At 35.3% G+C, this 15,485-nt stretch overlaps 3 protein-coding genes across 3 annotated transcripts; 1 reads left to right on the plus strand and 2 right to left on the minus strand.

Annotated features, from left to right (window-relative positions):
- Nucleotides 1-3,200: 3,200 nt before the first annotated feature.
- On the minus strand, nucleotides 3,201-4,476 carry LOC148173718 (chymotrypsin BI-like). The gene is made up of 5 exons (XM_088036671.1): nucleotides 4,306-4,476; nucleotides 4,091-4,257; nucleotides 3,945-4,031; nucleotides 3,752-3,891; nucleotides 3,201-3,701 (listed from the first exon to the last, which is right to left on the minus strand). The coding sequence occupies exons 1-5, from the start codon at nucleotides 4,341-4,343 to the stop codon at nucleotides 3,531-3,533; spliced, it is 603 nt and encodes a 200-aa protein (XP_087892797.1). The 5' UTR covers nucleotides 4,344-4,476; the 3' UTR covers nucleotides 3,201-3,530.
- A 1,732-nt stretch (nucleotides 4,477-6,208) lies between these two features.
- On the minus strand, nucleotides 6,209-11,426 carry LOC148173719 (chymotrypsin BI-like). Its single transcript, XM_088035568.1, has 11 exons — nucleotides 11,394-11,426; nucleotides 10,689-10,747; nucleotides 10,462-10,628; nucleotides 10,317-10,403; nucleotides 10,133-10,272; nucleotides 9,929-10,085; nucleotides 6,989-7,139; nucleotides 6,773-6,939; nucleotides 6,628-6,714; nucleotides 6,436-6,575; nucleotides 6,209-6,385 (listed from the first exon to the last, which is right to left on the minus strand). The coding sequence occupies exons 1-11, from the start codon at nucleotides 11,424-11,426 to the stop codon at nucleotides 6,209-6,211; spliced, it is 1,365 nt and encodes a 454-aa protein (XP_087891694.1).
- A 1,128-nt stretch (nucleotides 11,427-12,554) lies between these two features.
- Nucleotides 12,555-14,562, plus strand: LOC148173720 (brachyurin-like). The gene is made up of 7 exons (XM_088035569.1): nucleotides 12,555-12,621; nucleotides 12,666-12,816; nucleotides 12,878-13,044; nucleotides 13,098-13,184; nucleotides 13,236-13,375; nucleotides 13,426-13,563; nucleotides 14,305-14,562. The coding sequence occupies exons 1-7, from the start codon at nucleotides 12,555-12,557 to the stop codon at nucleotides 14,560-14,562; spliced, it is 1,008 nt and encodes a 335-aa protein (XP_087891695.1).
- Nucleotides 14,563-15,485: the final 923 nt, after the last annotated feature.

Below are 15,485 nucleotides of genomic sequence, written 5' to 3' on the forward strand. Positions count from 1 at the left end.
CTGGCGATGGTGCAGCTGGTTCACTCCTTCCTCCAGGACAGAAAATTCCGGACACGCATCGGCAATTCTCTCTCCGAACTCCACGACATCGAGGCCGGAGTCCCTCAAGGCTCCGCCCTCTTCCCTCTCCTGTACGCGATGTACACCACGGACATCCCCAGGACCCAGAGGACATCGTTGGCCGTCTACGCAGATGACACAGCAATTCTCGCCCGCTCGAAGCAACCGCTGCTGGCAACCCGATACCTTCAGGAAGCCGTCAGCCGCCTCGAAGACTGGTGCAAGCTCTGGCTGATCGACGTCAACCCCGAAAAGAGCACAGCACTCTTAGTGACACGACGTAGAGTTCAGCCAGAGGGTGAGATCGAGATGTTCAACAGCGTCATCCCCTGGAGAGACAGGGTGAAATGCCTGGGTGTCATCATTGACCAAAAGTTCGACTTCCGCCATCACCTTGACTACGCCGTAGACAAGGGAAAGATGGCCATGGGAATGCTTCAATCGCTCATCTGCAGACGCAGCAAGATGTCAACTAACAACAAACTCCTGCTGTTCCGAACAATCATCCGTCCGACCATCACCTACGCATCGGTCGCCTGGGCGCACGCTCCCTCGCGCACCAACATGCTTCGGCTGGAGGTCCTCCAAAACCGATTCCTCCGACAGGCCTTCAACGCCCCATGGTTCGTCCGCAACGCCCAACTCCACCGGGAAGCAGATCTCCCCCTCATGGAGGAGTTTCTCTACAACATTGCGGTCCGGTCCTTCAGGAAAGCTGAAGGTCACCCCAACCCACTCGTCCGACTCGCCATCGACTATGATGAAGAAGGTCCCTCCAGATGCAAGCGGCCCAAGATGGCGCTGCTTAGAAGGTGATGGGAGAAGAAATCCACACCACCGCATCTTCCGACGAGCCCCCTAATTTGGTGAGAGCGTTCCTTTTTGTCTTGCGCTTTGCGCAAATTTTCTTGCATGTTAGTTTTTAATGCACGCCAAGACACTGTGAAAGTCAGTCCTCAGCTTCTCTGAGCACCGCCTCCCACAGAAGTCTCTCCCCTGCTTTGCATGGTAACCCGCAGACCTTGTTTTTTCCCCGCGTCCGCGTCGCGAAAAACAAAACCCGCCTGCTGGGAATCGGCTTCTTCTGCGAAGCAGTCAAATTCCACTAGGTGAAGTTTTGAAATACTGAGAAAGAACCCTCTGTTCTCTCTCAGGCCTTCCGATTAGAATATAAGGGTAGCAAAAGCTACCCGCACATTCTCATTCCGCCCGATATACAGGGTGTCCCAGAACTCGCGCCCCAGAGAGCAAGGGAGGGTGCCGACAGCAATACAGATGATAAATTTCAAAACAAAAATTGACTAAGTTTAATAGTATTCGAGAACTGATAAAAAGTTAACAACCAATTCCGAAAGCTTATTCGAGAAGTGGAGTAAATGGCCATCCCAATTTCCTAGGCAACGAGAGTCTAATGCTTAACTGACCAATGGATGATAGTATGTGTCCATAGTTACCAATTTTCAAATTCTGTTCAGCTTCGGGATTGGCTACAGTTTTTTTGTCTTATCTCGGTTATTTTTTGAGTTAAAAAATTATGGTTTCAAAATTTTGGTTCAGAATTGTTGCCTCCATAAGCCCTTTCTCTCTGGGCGCGAGTTCTGGGACACCCTGTATATATATTTGGCAAAACCGTGATGTATTTTTTATAATTATAATTTTAGCACCACTGCGATATTTGAACAATATTCTACAAAATTTGGTACAAAAACATATAGGTTACATTTTTTGTAACTCCCTATTAGCTAAAAATTACATTTTTAATGCGTCGCCACGCCAAAACTATCGGTGATAAAAAACAAAACTCGAGCATTCGAGTTCCACACTTATCGTGAAACGTCTTTGAGTCATACGCGGAACTCCCAAAGAGGCGTTCTAGAATTAAGCTAGTGGTAGGGGAATATCTGGATACAAGGTGATAATAGGGATAAGATGTAAATTAATTAAGTTATTGGAAGTATTGTAAGAGGACTATGTGAGAGTTATCAAAAGTGTTCCAAGCGCTAAATAAAGTTGTTATTGTTCTAAAAGAGACTTTGAATTTTCAGCCATTGTGACGTTATTATTAAACTGTTACATTTTTCTCATCCATAATGCTGGTCAACCAGTCAAAATAAGGAAAAAGTCTTGTGAATCCGGATGGATCAGTACTTCCACATCCGTTTCCACTGATGAAACTAGCAACTGCTACAACCCAATCTATATCTCCCGTTCTTATAACAAGAGGACCACCATTGTCACCCTAAAATTGACACATAGAATAAGTATCTACAAAATCAAAAACTGTTGTCATTTGTACAGTGCATGTTCCTTCATTGCCTTTGCCTTGTACACAGAGCATGTCATCGGTGATTTGATCTCCGTAAACTTCTTTACATTCTTGGTTTGACAAAGGTTCTACATCAACGTACTGGAGGTGCTCAGAGAGTTCTGTTTCAGCTAGAATTCCTACGAATAGTCTCATTGTTAAATTTGAACTTAAAACTTACAGTCGCTTGTTTGGCCCCAGCCTAATATGGTATGTGTGTTACTGAAAGTAAAATTGGCAAGTAGGAAAAAAGAGTTCTGTACATAATCTGAAACCAATGCACAATTTTGATAAAAAACAATAATTTATTATCATACCAGTTATAGTTATTGGTGACTGTAATTTAATTAGTCCCACATCAGCCACAATTAACTCTGGATTAAAATCTGGATGAAGATAATACTCAGTACTCAACTGTGACTCTATTAAGGTCTTCCTCTGCCAATGTCGAGGAACCTAATTGAATTGTGAACGATGTGGCGCTACAAGTTTGTATTAATAAATCTAATGTACTAAAAAAACAAAAAATAACGAACTTGTTTACACAGTTTGCAGAAGTCATGATCCATTGGCTGCGTGTTAGAAGACCTCCACAGAAAAAGGTACTGTCGGTTGTCAAACTCACCAGTTTGAGCATCGGCGCCACCAATAATGCGCAATCCTGGAGCTTAAATTATTCAATTAAAACTTTTTGGCTTTAAAATCTCTACCAGACCTGGTTTAGCAGTAACTTCCAGAAATAGGGGAGCCGCTAGATTAAAAAAACACAAATTGAATTTCATTTTTATTTTCACTTGCAATAGCAGCTGTACTATTCCGTTAAACAACACAAATATAAAAACGTTAAGCTTTTGGTTAAGGAAAATTACAAATCATTGTCGAGTATAAATTTATAACTTTATTAGTAACTCAATTAAACGACAAAGACTTATAAAAAGTATTGTTTATGATCAAAATTAAGCTCTCTGATTTATGACACCTATCGACAATAATTTATCAGTTATTGCCATGTAAGTAATTGCCGAATTTTAATCAAACTGACATAACTAACATACAATATTTGAGAACCAATATAGTCAATTGTAAGATAAACTAATTAGCAATATCTTGATCAAATTTAGAAATTTTGGTTGTTTATTAAAATTGTTTGAAAAAGTTTTCTTTTTTATACTGTCACATTTCTCATAACGCTGTTTACCCAGTCGTAATACGGAGTAAGTCTTGTAAATCCGGAAGGATCAGTGCTTTCGCATCCGTTTCCACTGATGAAACTAGAAATTGCAAATACAAAATATGTTACTCCTTGTCGTATAAGAAGAGGACTTCCATTATCTCCCTAAAATCACTGAATGACTACAAAAACTAAAACGCCGTTGTAAAATTTACAGTGCATGTTCCTTCGTTGTAGTTTCCTTCAACACAAATCATGTTATCTGTAATCTGATCTCCATAAATGAGCTTACATTCTTGATTTGTTAAAGGTACTACATCAACAGTTTGGAGGTGTTCAGAGAGACCAGCTGTTGCTACAATTTTCAGAAACTCGTCTCTTTCTTAACTTGACTACTTACAGACTTACAGTCGCTTGTTTGGCCCCAACCTATCACTGAATGTGGACTAGGTACGGTACTGTTGGAAATTGAGAAATTGGCGTTTTTTATATAATCTAAAACCAAAGTAGGAGCATGAGCCCAATTTTAACTATTTTTCTAAAAGAAATCATACCACTTAAACTCACACTCATTCTTAATTTAATTAGTCCTATATCAGCCTCTATTGTTTCTGGATTAAAATCGGGATGGATATGATACTCATCACTGGTAAGAATGACACGGTTGGAGTCTGACTCTGTCAAAGTTGTGGAGCCTAGTTGAATAGTGAATAGTTTACCGCTAGAATTTCACGCTATTAAGTGAATCAACAAACGAAAAATAACCAACTTGTTGTTGTTGTTGTTGTTGCGGAAGTTATTATCCATTGACTGCCAGTTAGAATACCACCACAGAAAAATGTACCTTCTGATGTTTGAACTTTTATAGCCGCGGCAAATGGAAACTCACCAGCTCGAGCATTAACACCACCAACAATACGGGATTCTAGAACAGTTGCCAGACCTGGTCTTGCAGTAACTGCTAAAAATAGCAACACAGCTAGGTTTAAAAGGGACAAATTTATTTTCATATTGGCTGGGGTCTGAATAAATCAGTATTGTACTAATCAGACTACCTCGTGAAATGATATAAAAATTTATTGCTATGTTCTGAAGCTAATATTTATAATACGATTTTAAGTAATTTAATTGATTAGCTTAAGGCACTATTCGGCTATAATTTTTGCGACTGGGAATTAAAATGCACACATTTCCACTCTTTCGGTACAAAATTTTCTGAAAATTAGAGTCTGTTTTGTGACTTTTCATCTACTTGCAATCATCTACATACAATCTATTATTTAAATTATAAATAACTCGACCAACAACATTTAACCGTTGCTGCATAATTTTTATCAAAGATTTGTCATTCTGACATGTAAAATCATTTAGAAACGCTAGTGGTTTAAATTTACTCCGATAAATTTCATTTTGGTACGAGATGTTGTTGCATAAAGAGATTTTTTCGAGACCACTTATTGACATAAATAAATCACAAAACGCAGTCGGATGAATTGTTTAAATGGCAAATTGGTCCAGAAAAAGTCTCCTTGCAAACATCGATTAACTAAAAGAATTTCCGTCAAGTAAATTTGGATCACAAGTGGTACATGTTGCGATTATACAATGATGAGAGCACACAACAGGTCACAGAAAACCAAATTTATTTATAGCAAATTAACATTTACTTAAAATTCGATGTTTAGAGCTACTCTCGAAATAATCACTTATATTATCGTTAAGTTGCTAAGTCCGTTTTTGAATAAAATGCGTTTTAAATTTTACAAAATTAAAAACAAAAAGGTTGTAGCATGCGTTAAGTCCTTCCTTAAGAATTGCCTGAAATATCAGTTTTCGTCAGTTTCATACCGTCCATTCAGTTTTTCCACTTCTTGTTTTTGCTTGTTTTTTAGGTTTATTTAAGATAATAACGCAGTTATGATCATAAAGATTCAAAAAAGTTCCGAAAAAACAAGAATTCAAAAAAAAGATAAAAATCTAATTGGCCTATTTTGATGCGAATTTTTACACACAAAAAGTTGTGCTTAATGAAGTTATGAAACTACCGAATGAACTCTCTTTGGAAGACACACTTGTTCTTAGATGTATTTGTCAAAAAGCAGTTAAATTCAATATCGTCGACTTAAGTGGTTAAGTTGCTAAGTCCATTTCAAATTTTTATAACCCAGGTCGAGAAATCTTTGTTTTTTACATATTTGCCAACAAATCCGAGATGTGAAAGAGGAATGAAAATAAAATGTTTCTTAATTCTAAAATAATGACTCATAAAAGGCGGCGCTGTGTTTTTGTTTCGAAATTTTGGTTTAGAATTGTTGCTTTCATAAGCCTTTTTTCTCGGGGTCACCTGTATACGTGTCCTCGAACTCATAGAGCAAGAAAAAATGCCGATAGCAATATGGTAAAATTATTTAAGTACTAACTGAAAAATAGATAGTTTTTGATTAATGGCAGCAATCGAGAATTTTTAAGTACCGATCATATCATTGCAAATTGAAAGATAATGTATTTTCAAAAAACATTTTGAACAGAATGTTGGATGTACCTAGTTAAAAGCTTGATGATAATGACGATAGAAACGGTTATTTTGATCACTGGACTAAGTTATTGCAGAAATTTGTACACCATTACAAAAACCAAAACTAAAGATACAAGAAAAATGATGCCTTCTTCTTTTAAGCTGTCACGTTTCCCCCGGACATAACACTGGTTACCCAGTCGTAATATGGAGTAAGTCTTGTAAATCCGGAAGGATCAGTGCTTTCGCATCCGTTCCCACTAATAAAACTAGAAATTGCAAAAACAAAATCCAGCGCTCCTGCTCGTACAAGAAGAGGGCCGCCGTTATCACCCTAAAATCAATAAATTACCAGAAACTGAAAAACGGATTGTTATTATTTACAGTGCATGTTCCTTCATTGTAGTTTCCTTCAACACAAAGCATATTATCTGTAATCTGATCTCCATAAACTGCCTTGCATTCTTGATTTGTTAATGGTACTACATCAACGGTCTGGAGATGTTCAGAGAGTCCGGACACAGCTGGAATTTTTACAAATTTGTTTTTCTTTTAAATTAAACTATATAGGCTTACAGTCGCTAGTTTGACCCCAGCCTATAACTGAAAGTGTATTAGAGGGCGGACTGCTGGAAAGTAAGAAATTGGCGTTTTTTATATAATCTGAAATCGAAATACGAAAATGTCTTCAATATTATCAATTATTGTATGAAACTCCTACCAGTTAGACTCACACTCATTCTTAATTTAATTAGTCCTATATCAGCCTCAATTGTCTCTGGATTGAAATCTGGATGAATGTAATACTCATCACTTGCAAGTATCACACGGTTGGGGTCGGACTCTGTCAAAGTTGTGGAGCCTAGTTGAACAGTGAATAGTTTACCACTAAAAATTTTCGCTAATGCGCTGTACTAGCATAAAGTAAATTACTTACTTGTTTATACAGTTGGCGGAAGTTATTATCCATTGACTACCTGTTAGAATACCACCACAAAAAAACGTGCCATCTGATGTTTGAACCGTTATGGCAGCGGCACAAGGAAATTCACCAGCTCGAGCATTAACGCCACCAATTATTCGCGATTCTGGAGCAGAGAAATGAAATGGTGTAATTAAAAAGCATTATCAAACCTGGTCTTGCAGTAACTCGTAAAAGCAGTAGCACCGCTAGGTTACAAAGAGACAAAATTAATTTCATTTTGTTTAAACTAATAATCAACCTTTACTATATCTCCCATACTTATACCCTATGAAATTTGATAAAAATTATTGTTTTGTAATGATCCACACATTAAGTTAAGCTTTCTGATATCTTTATGACACCGCACCGATAGGAATTCCTCTCACAAAATTTATTTCTACAATTAGTCTACAATTAATTAAAGTAGGTTAGTTTTTTAATTTAAAATCCAGAGTTACTGTTTGTTTGTTTGTTATTCTTACTTGACCGCTGAGCCAATCCTCCAATAATTTAAATTTCCAGTATTCAATCAATTCAAATAGGAATGTTGCTGTTGTATTGTTGGCGTTAGTCAGGTCGGCTCATGAACGAGTAATGCCACACTGATCGACATTGTTGATTGAAAAAATTTGTTAACAATGTTCAGCGTTTTTTCACAAGACTTTTCCGATTTTTTTTGCATCATGTTTTCGCCCAAAAAATTCATTTGAACGTGAAATTATTGCATACAAATCGCTAATTTTAGCATTAAAGTTTTACTCTTCAATCCATCGTATCTTGCAAACTTGAAGACATGGATTTTATTTAAACATTTTTTTGGTGATCTATGGCATTCTCCGATGATACAGTTTCACTGTAGTGCGCGACATTCCGGACATCTGTATAAAAAATTGTGATGATTAAAAAAAAAACCTAATTGAATTGAATTTCGACATTAGTCACTAAACGTGTGAAGAACCTGCTGCACTTATAGCATTTTGGCAAATATTAATCTGTCTAAAGCAGTCACAAGCTATGAGTTCCACTTAGGAGTACCTAAAAAAAGTTTTCGATTGCGACAGTTTCAATAATATAATTTTGTTTGTCATAATTTGAAACACTTTTAAGTGACATTTGTCATTATTTGTTTTGAAGTCAAAATTCCGGGACCTCTGGAAAGTGCAATGGCTCCAATCATTTGCTGCAAAATAGCTTTACTTGCATGCACTACAATTTGACCAACTGGGTGTATGTATTGTTTTTCATTATTTATTTATTTATTTAAAGTTTGCTTTTAAACTCGTGACCCAGAAAAACAGGCACGTGCAGACAGCCATACATAACAAAAATTTCAAAACGAAAAAAAAATTTATGCAAAAGTTAATCAGCAATTCCATATGTCAGGGGTGTGACAAAATGCCAACAATTTGTTAATTTATTTATCACTAAGAGCTTTTTCAAGCAGAAGTATACTGTTATCAGGTACGTTAAAGTGCAGCAAATTATCTAAATAAAATTTGTTAAGTTACGATTGCAGATCATAGAGCAACAAATTCATTTGTGGTGTCACGAGTATGACGGGTGCAAATTAAATTTATTGTTTTTAATAACATTTTTCTATATTTCTGCGAATAACAAAAGTCTGATTCCTTTTCCTTTAGTACACAAAAATATGAACTATAGGCACACATTTTAAGTCTCTTTGCAATTAGAATAACCAATTCAATTGTGTTCTGTATATTTTAGAAAACTGTAACGGGTGTGACAAAGCAAAACTTCTTTAATAAACGTTGCTAAACAATGAAAATAATGTAGCAGAAAGACTAATTTTATTAATGCTTGTAACATTTTGAACAAGGAAAGTTATATTTTACACAGGCGAAGACGCCCACAGCACAGTTTCGGTTTCACAAATTGGTCGAGTGTACTTATATCCGCTAGACATACCTACATCCACCCTAAACTAACTTCTTTATTTGGACAAAATATGAGATATTGTTGGATATTTAGTATTGATTGCTTAAATATTTTTACTTAGTTGATTCAGATATTTTGACTTTGAATTCACCAGTATTATATTATTAATTGATTTTTTGCTTTTAAGAAGAAATCCTTTGCAGAATTGTTAATTATCTTTCTGTGAACGATACGTTTATTTGTGCCTCCCAGACCATCCAGAGTTTTTTATCATGTTAGCATTATAACAGAAGTTGTTAAAACCAACTGTGTGTACAATTTGGAAAGTCCGATCTAACAATTGTCACATCCGTGACATTTATTTTCACTATTTCACTGATATATCTTTTAACTTTAATTAGTGCAAAAACTGCATTATCAATTCGTTACTTTGTATACAAATTATCAATTTTTAACTCTACAGATTTCAACCAGTTTTGCCAACTTTTGTTAAAATATTGTCACGAATGCGACAAATTTTCTTAACAAAGTTTTAATTTAAAAACAAATTATGAAATTACTTTTTTATGTATATTACTATCTGATGTGTTAAGTAAACAGTTCAAACTGATTTGTTCACTAATTTTAAATTCTTGGAATTTATATTTAGAGTGAAAAAAAATAAGTGAAGTGAATTTAATTAAAGAAGATGAACGAAAGAGTAGTTAAAATAAGGTGGTTATTTAAAGTTTTAAGCAGCAAACAATTCAACCATTTATGGTTTTGGTTAATTTAAGATTTATACATTCGATTTTTAACAAAATTATGTTTCTGCAAGATGTTTTAGTTTTTAATGTGTCAGGTTCAGTTCGTGTGGAACTGCTGCAATAGAGTAAAGAGAAAAATACGGTTTGATAAACATCTTGTATAAGTGAATAAAAACAAGTACAAAGTATTTTATTTCAAATTTTGACGTTGATGCGACAATTTTGAACGCTAGTGCAGTTTAGCTGTTTTCTCAAACTGTTACATTTCCACCAGTCATAACGCTAGTCATCCAGTCGAGGTAAGGAGTAAGTCTTGTAAATCCAGAAGGATTAGTGCTTTCACACCCATTCGCACTAATAAAACTAGCAATTGCAAAAACCATATCAAGTTGTCCTGCTCTTATAACAAGAGGACCGCCGTTGTCACCCTAAAATCAATTAAAACTACAATGACAAAGACACAGTTTGTTTTTACTGTGCAAGTTCCTTCATTATAGTTTCCTTCAACACAGAGCATGTTGTCGGTAATTTGATCTCCGTAAATTGTTTTACATTCTTCATTTTTCATAACAGCTACATCAGCGTACTGCAGGTGCTCAGAGAGTCCCGCTTCAGCTAGAATTTTTATTGATTACTCGACTTTTATAACGGAAACTTACAGTCGCTCGTTTGACCCCAGCCTAAAATTGTATGTTGATTACCTAAAGTCATATTAGAAATGATGAAAAAAGAGTTCTGGATATAATCTGAAACGTATGTACAAGCATTAGTCCAATATTGTCGTTTTTGCAGAACACATTCTACCTGTTAAAGTCACACTTATTCTTAATTTAATTAATCCCACATCCGCCTCAATCGTTTCTGGATTAAAATCTGGATGAATGTAATACTCATCAGTGGCTACAGTGACTCGGTTGGAGTCTGACTGTGTCAAACTTGTAGATCCTAACTGAATTGTGAATAGTTTTCCGCTATAATTTTACATTAGAAAGTAATACTCTAACAAACTGATAGCAACTAACTTGTTTCACAGTTCGCGGAAGTTGAAACTCACCAGCTCGCGCGTTGATACCGCCGATAATGCGGGATTCTACAAAACGGAATTAAAACTTATTTTTGGGTTTAAAATCTGATGCTAGACCTGGCCTAGCAGTAACGCCAAGCATCAGCAGCGTCGCTAAATTGAAAAAGCACAAGTTTAGTTTCATTTTGCAGCACTGTAGAACACTGTTCGTATTTAGACGGAAAAGATAAAAATTATTGTTTCGTGATCTATCAAAATTTAAGCTTGATATGTTTATGGCTTCGATCGACAATTTTCACGACTAGGCGGAAAGTTTTTTACTTTGTTGAGACCTATAACCTGTCATTACTGGTTATTTCTAACAAGTCTAAATTTAATACATTCTGAGCGTTCAAAGTATTCAAAAAGTCTACATCAAAAATCATTAAATTTTCCAGAAAAGCTTTAGAGAATCTGACTACTAAGAAAATCGACATTCCAAGTCTGCAAATGAGTTCAAAAAATCCGACGATTAGCGGGGACCAAAGGAATATCAGGAATACAAAATAGTTATTTTTGGAAGAAAAAAAATCAAAGACTAAGAGCTACAAACTTATCGGTACAGTCTTTAAAAAAATCCACAAATGATTTATTTATAGGGTTTGAATGTTCCAAACATATGTTAGAGAAGGTAATTGAATGTGTGGTGCATTCAATACAATATGCAATATACCATCAACGCGAAATATCCCATAGATAATGCCATTGAGCATGCACAAAAAGATAGTTTAATTTTAAAAAATTGCTGTTCATTGACTTTTTATTAAATGGCTTCAATTCCATACATATTCATAGAGAAAAAACTTAAAATTCTAGATCTACAAAGACTTCGTCACAAAAAAAATTGCCCCAAAGTATTTCAATAAAACCTGTACATACCACACCGTTACCACTAAATTCCAAAAAAACCAATGATTTGAACAGTCTTTCGTTGTTTCTTATCGCAAGTCAACTCTATTAGAAGAAATTTATGATTTATAGATGGTTTAATGTCATCTTCTTCTGCAGAAGATGTTTTGGATTAATTTTGTAGTTAGTTGTTTTTTCAATATTTTAGTTAAAAAATAGCCTCTAATGTAAGTTTTATAGTCAAAATTATTTGAATCGGAATTTAATGAGTGTTTTACTTTAAACGAAACGAAAAAGTTCTAAAATTACCGTTTTTATGCTGCACTATTCCATCAGATTATGCAGTTTTGAAAGGGTCAATCTAACCAATTTAGGAATTTTTTTTAAGCAAAAAGGGCCAATTAAAATTTTTTTAAATTTTTTCAATATGTGGAAATTGTTGGGGCTCAGCATTTTAGGTGTTATTTGTACAATTTTTGAAGTGGTCTAAGAAAACAACCCTTAGCTAGCAAGTATTTGGATACTTTAGTAGAATCAGTTATTTCAGATCCTAGAATACCATATGATTTGGATTCTGCATTAAATTCTGCGTAAAATGAGCATTTGTACCAAAAAATCTAACTCTTGGTAAACCTTATAATGGTTCGACTTTCGGCTAGCTGTTCGTAATTCACGGTAAGAATGAAGAATAGCGTAACTGTTTTATAAAAAATTGTAATTTTTGTTAATTTTTAAGAAACTTACGAAAAGAAGAAAGGAAGAAAACATTAAAAAAATTAAAGAAAAAATCATGCAATTACTTGTAACCTGTAACTTTGGTCGAGTAAATAACACTATAAGTTATCTCACCAAAAATTACATGATCCCTATCTATGAAAACCTGATTAGTACAATAAATTTATAAATAAGCTTAATTTTTGACAACAAGTTTTTGACTTTGATTAGATAGCGACAGAACAGTACAGCGAGCTGAGAGCACACAAAAATGAAATTCAACTTGTGTCTTTTAAATATAGCGGCGTTGCTATCCGTGGGAGTTACTTCTAAATCAGGTCTGGTAAATTTAGGATCTAAAAAGTTCTAATTCAAACTCCAGGATCACGCATTATCGGTGGATCCGACGCTGAAGCTGGCGAATTTCCATATGTTGCTGCTATACATGTGAAAACACCAAACAGCACATTTTTCTGTGGAGGTTTTTTGACACGCAACCAATGGATAATAACTTCTGCAAACTGTGTGAACAAGTAAACAATTATTTTCTGCTTATTACTACATTAAGTTGATTAAAACGACTTATACTTGTAGCGCTGTATCATTCACAATTCAGTTAGGATCTCCAACTTTGACAGAAGACGATTCCAATCGAGTGACTGTTGAGAGTACCGAGTTTTATGTCCATCCAGATTTTAATCCAGAAACTATTGAAGCTGATGTGGGTCTAATTAAGTTACAATCAACTTTCAACGAAACTGGTACGATTTGTCCGCAAAAATCGTGTTGAACTCATGGCGTACTTTGGTTTTAGATTATATACAGAACTCCTTTTTCCTCGACACCAATTTTACGTTGAATAATACTCATACTGTCTTAGGTTGGGGTCAAACGAGCGACTGTAAGGCTGTCTGTTTTAAATAACAAGGAGATTAATATATGAAAATTATAGCTAATACAGATCTTTCCGAGCGTCTCCAGTACGTTGATGTAGAACCTTTGGAAACTGACGAATGTAAACAAATTTATGGAGATAAAATAACCGATTTCATGGTCTGTGTTCGAGGGAACAGTACTGAAGGAACATGTGTTGTATGAAACAAAACTGTGTTTGTGATTTTGTGGTTATTTAATGATTTTAGGGTGATAATGGTGGTCCTCTTGTTGTAAGAATGGGACCTTTTGATTGGGTTGTGGCGATTGCCAGTTTTATTAGTGGAAACGGATGCGAAAGTACCGATCCGTCTGGATTCACAAAGGTCACTCCTTACTTCAACTGGGTTAGAAGCGTTATGTATGGAGAAAAATAGCAGTCAAATTTTTAACGTAAAAATATAAAATCAAACCCCTTTGCATATATACTGTTAGTTGTTACAATATGACTTTCAGTAATAAATAATAATTATAATAATGGATTTTGATATCATATCTTAATATTGCAATATTTTAGACTTACTTATACGGCCAATATGTTTTCTTCAAATTTAAAATACTGCTATTCTACCTACTGCTATTCGATTTCAACTTTGCGCCAAACATTAGGCATTTTCTTGCCGATACTAACTCTTTCTTTTAGAATTAAAATGCTTTTTTTAATAACCCTAAATACAGGGTGTCCCAAAACAGGCGTGCCAAAGTGTCGGTAAGTTGTCAATTAGGGTCCCTGCAGCTTGAGAAAAATATTAAAAAAAATTCATTATCATATTCAGAGTTTTCTAAGAGTAAATTTCTAAGAGTAAATTTGGCAACATGATACATAAAAATATTGTACCCACGTACACATTTCTTTTGTATCCATAGAAATTAGAAGGAACAATGAAAGAGCAAAATTCGACATTTAAAAAGTCAAAAGCCAAATTTTGAAGCATTTCAAAATGAATTATAGTATTAGAGATTACTGTGACATGTACCAAATACTTGGTGCTGCTAACGGCAATTTGAGATTAGCCCAAAGGATGTACCAGCAACGTTATCCTAATCGACGACAACCCTGTCGAGTTACGTTCCAATGATTGGATCAGCGCGTAAGAGAGACTGGAAGGATAGATTTGGGAGAAAATCACGATAGTGGGAGACCAAGAACCACAAGAACCCCTCAACTTGAAGAAGTTGTTCTTGATCAGGTTGAAGAATTTCCAAATAAAAGCATTCGCCAAATTGCTCGAGAACTAGAAGTCAATTCTAGCTTAGTAGGAAGAATCTTGAGGACGGAGAGATTGCACCCTTATCATTACACACGAGTTCAAGCTCTGGAACCTGACGATTATAATCGATTATAATAATATAATTATTATTATAATTATAATTATAATAATATAAATAAAGGTTGAATTATTGCAACTGGGTAATGAATCAACAGAATCAAAATTCTGAATTTAGTGTACAATGTGTTATGGACTGATGAAGCAACATTTACGCGAGAAGGAGTTTTCAATTATCATAATCATCATTACTGGTCCATTGAAAACCCTCATGTGTTCAGAGCAAGTAAACACCAGCAGAAGTTTTCAGTTAATATGTGGGCCGGAATTTTAGGAAATCGCTTGGTCGGTCCTTTCATTCTTCCAAATCGACTAAATCACCAAAATTTTTTAGAATTCCTAAATAACGATCTCCAACTTTTTTTCGATGATTTACCTCTAGATATTTTGCGCCAAATGTGGTTCCAGTTGGACGGTGCACCAACTCACCATGCCGGTCCAGTGCGTGAATGGCTAAATACAAATTTTCCTCAAAAATGGATCGGCAGAGCAGGTCCTGTTTATTGGCCGGCCCGATCGCCGGATCTCAATCCATTGGATTTTTTCTTTTGGGGACATGCGAAGCAAATGGTTTATGCCACTGTGCCAGAAAGCAGGGAAGAACTCTTGGAAAGAATCACAATGGCTGCTAATGCAGTAACGCCCGAGATGTTAGAAGATGTTCAGTTAAATAAAATTAGAAGAGTGAATAGGTGTCTTCAAGCCAATGGTCGAAACTTTGAACATTTGCTTTAAACCTTCTAAAATTGAATGTTTTTTAATGCATTTTTACATAATAAATCTCAAAAGAAACTATTTTTAAAATGGTAGAGGTAATTCTCAAAGACTAACAATAAGTATTTCTTGTTTTATTACGCTTCGTTTCGAAACCTTAACCATTTTCAGCAATGAAAAATTTTATTATCAATGTAAAACGAGAAATACATTTACTGACGAATAGA

Source organism: Gnatocerus cornutus, chromosome 5, assembly GCF_029298725.1.
Source record: "Gnatocerus cornutus isolate USDA-ARS CGAHR chromosome 5, icGnaCorn1.1, whole genome shotgun sequence".
Taxonomy (NCBI): domain Eukaryota; kingdom Metazoa; phylum Arthropoda; class Insecta; order Coleoptera; family Tenebrionidae; genus Gnatocerus; species Gnatocerus cornutus.

Coding starts and splice junctions, on each gene's coding strand:
- LOC148173718 (XM_088036671.1), bottom strand. CDS start 4,343: ATGGATAATAACTTCCGCAACAACAACAACAACAACAA. Junction 4,258..4,305: donor AACAACAACAACAACAACAA/GTTGGTTATTTT, acceptor GTGAAATTCTAG/CGGTAAACTATTCACTATTC. Junction 3,702..3,751: donor ACAACGAAGGAACATGCACT/GTAAATTTTACA, acceptor CAGTGATTTTAG/GGAGATAATGGAAGTCCTCT.
- LOC148173719 (XM_088035568.1), bottom strand. CDS start 11,426: ATGGCATTATCTATGGGATATTTCGCGTTGATG. Junction 7,140..9,928: donor GATGACTAGCGTTATGACTG/GTGGAAATGTAA, acceptor TCTCTGCTCCAG/AATCGCGAATAATTGGTGGC. Junction 6,576..6,627: donor CTGGGGTCAAACTAGCGACT/GTAAGCCTATAT, acceptor TAAAAATTCCAG/CTGTGTCCGGACTCTCTGAA.
- LOC148173720 (XM_088035569.1), top strand. CDS start 12,555: ATGAAATTCAACTTGTGTCTTTTAAATATAGCGGCGTTGCTATCCGTG. Junction 12,817..12,877: donor TCTGCAAACTGTGTGAACAA/GTAAACAATTAT, acceptor TTATACTTGTAG/CGCTGTATCATTCACAATTC. Junction 13,045..13,097: donor ATCAACTTTCAACGAAACTG/GTACGATTTGTC, acceptor CTTTGGTTTTAG/ATTATATACAGAACTCCTTT.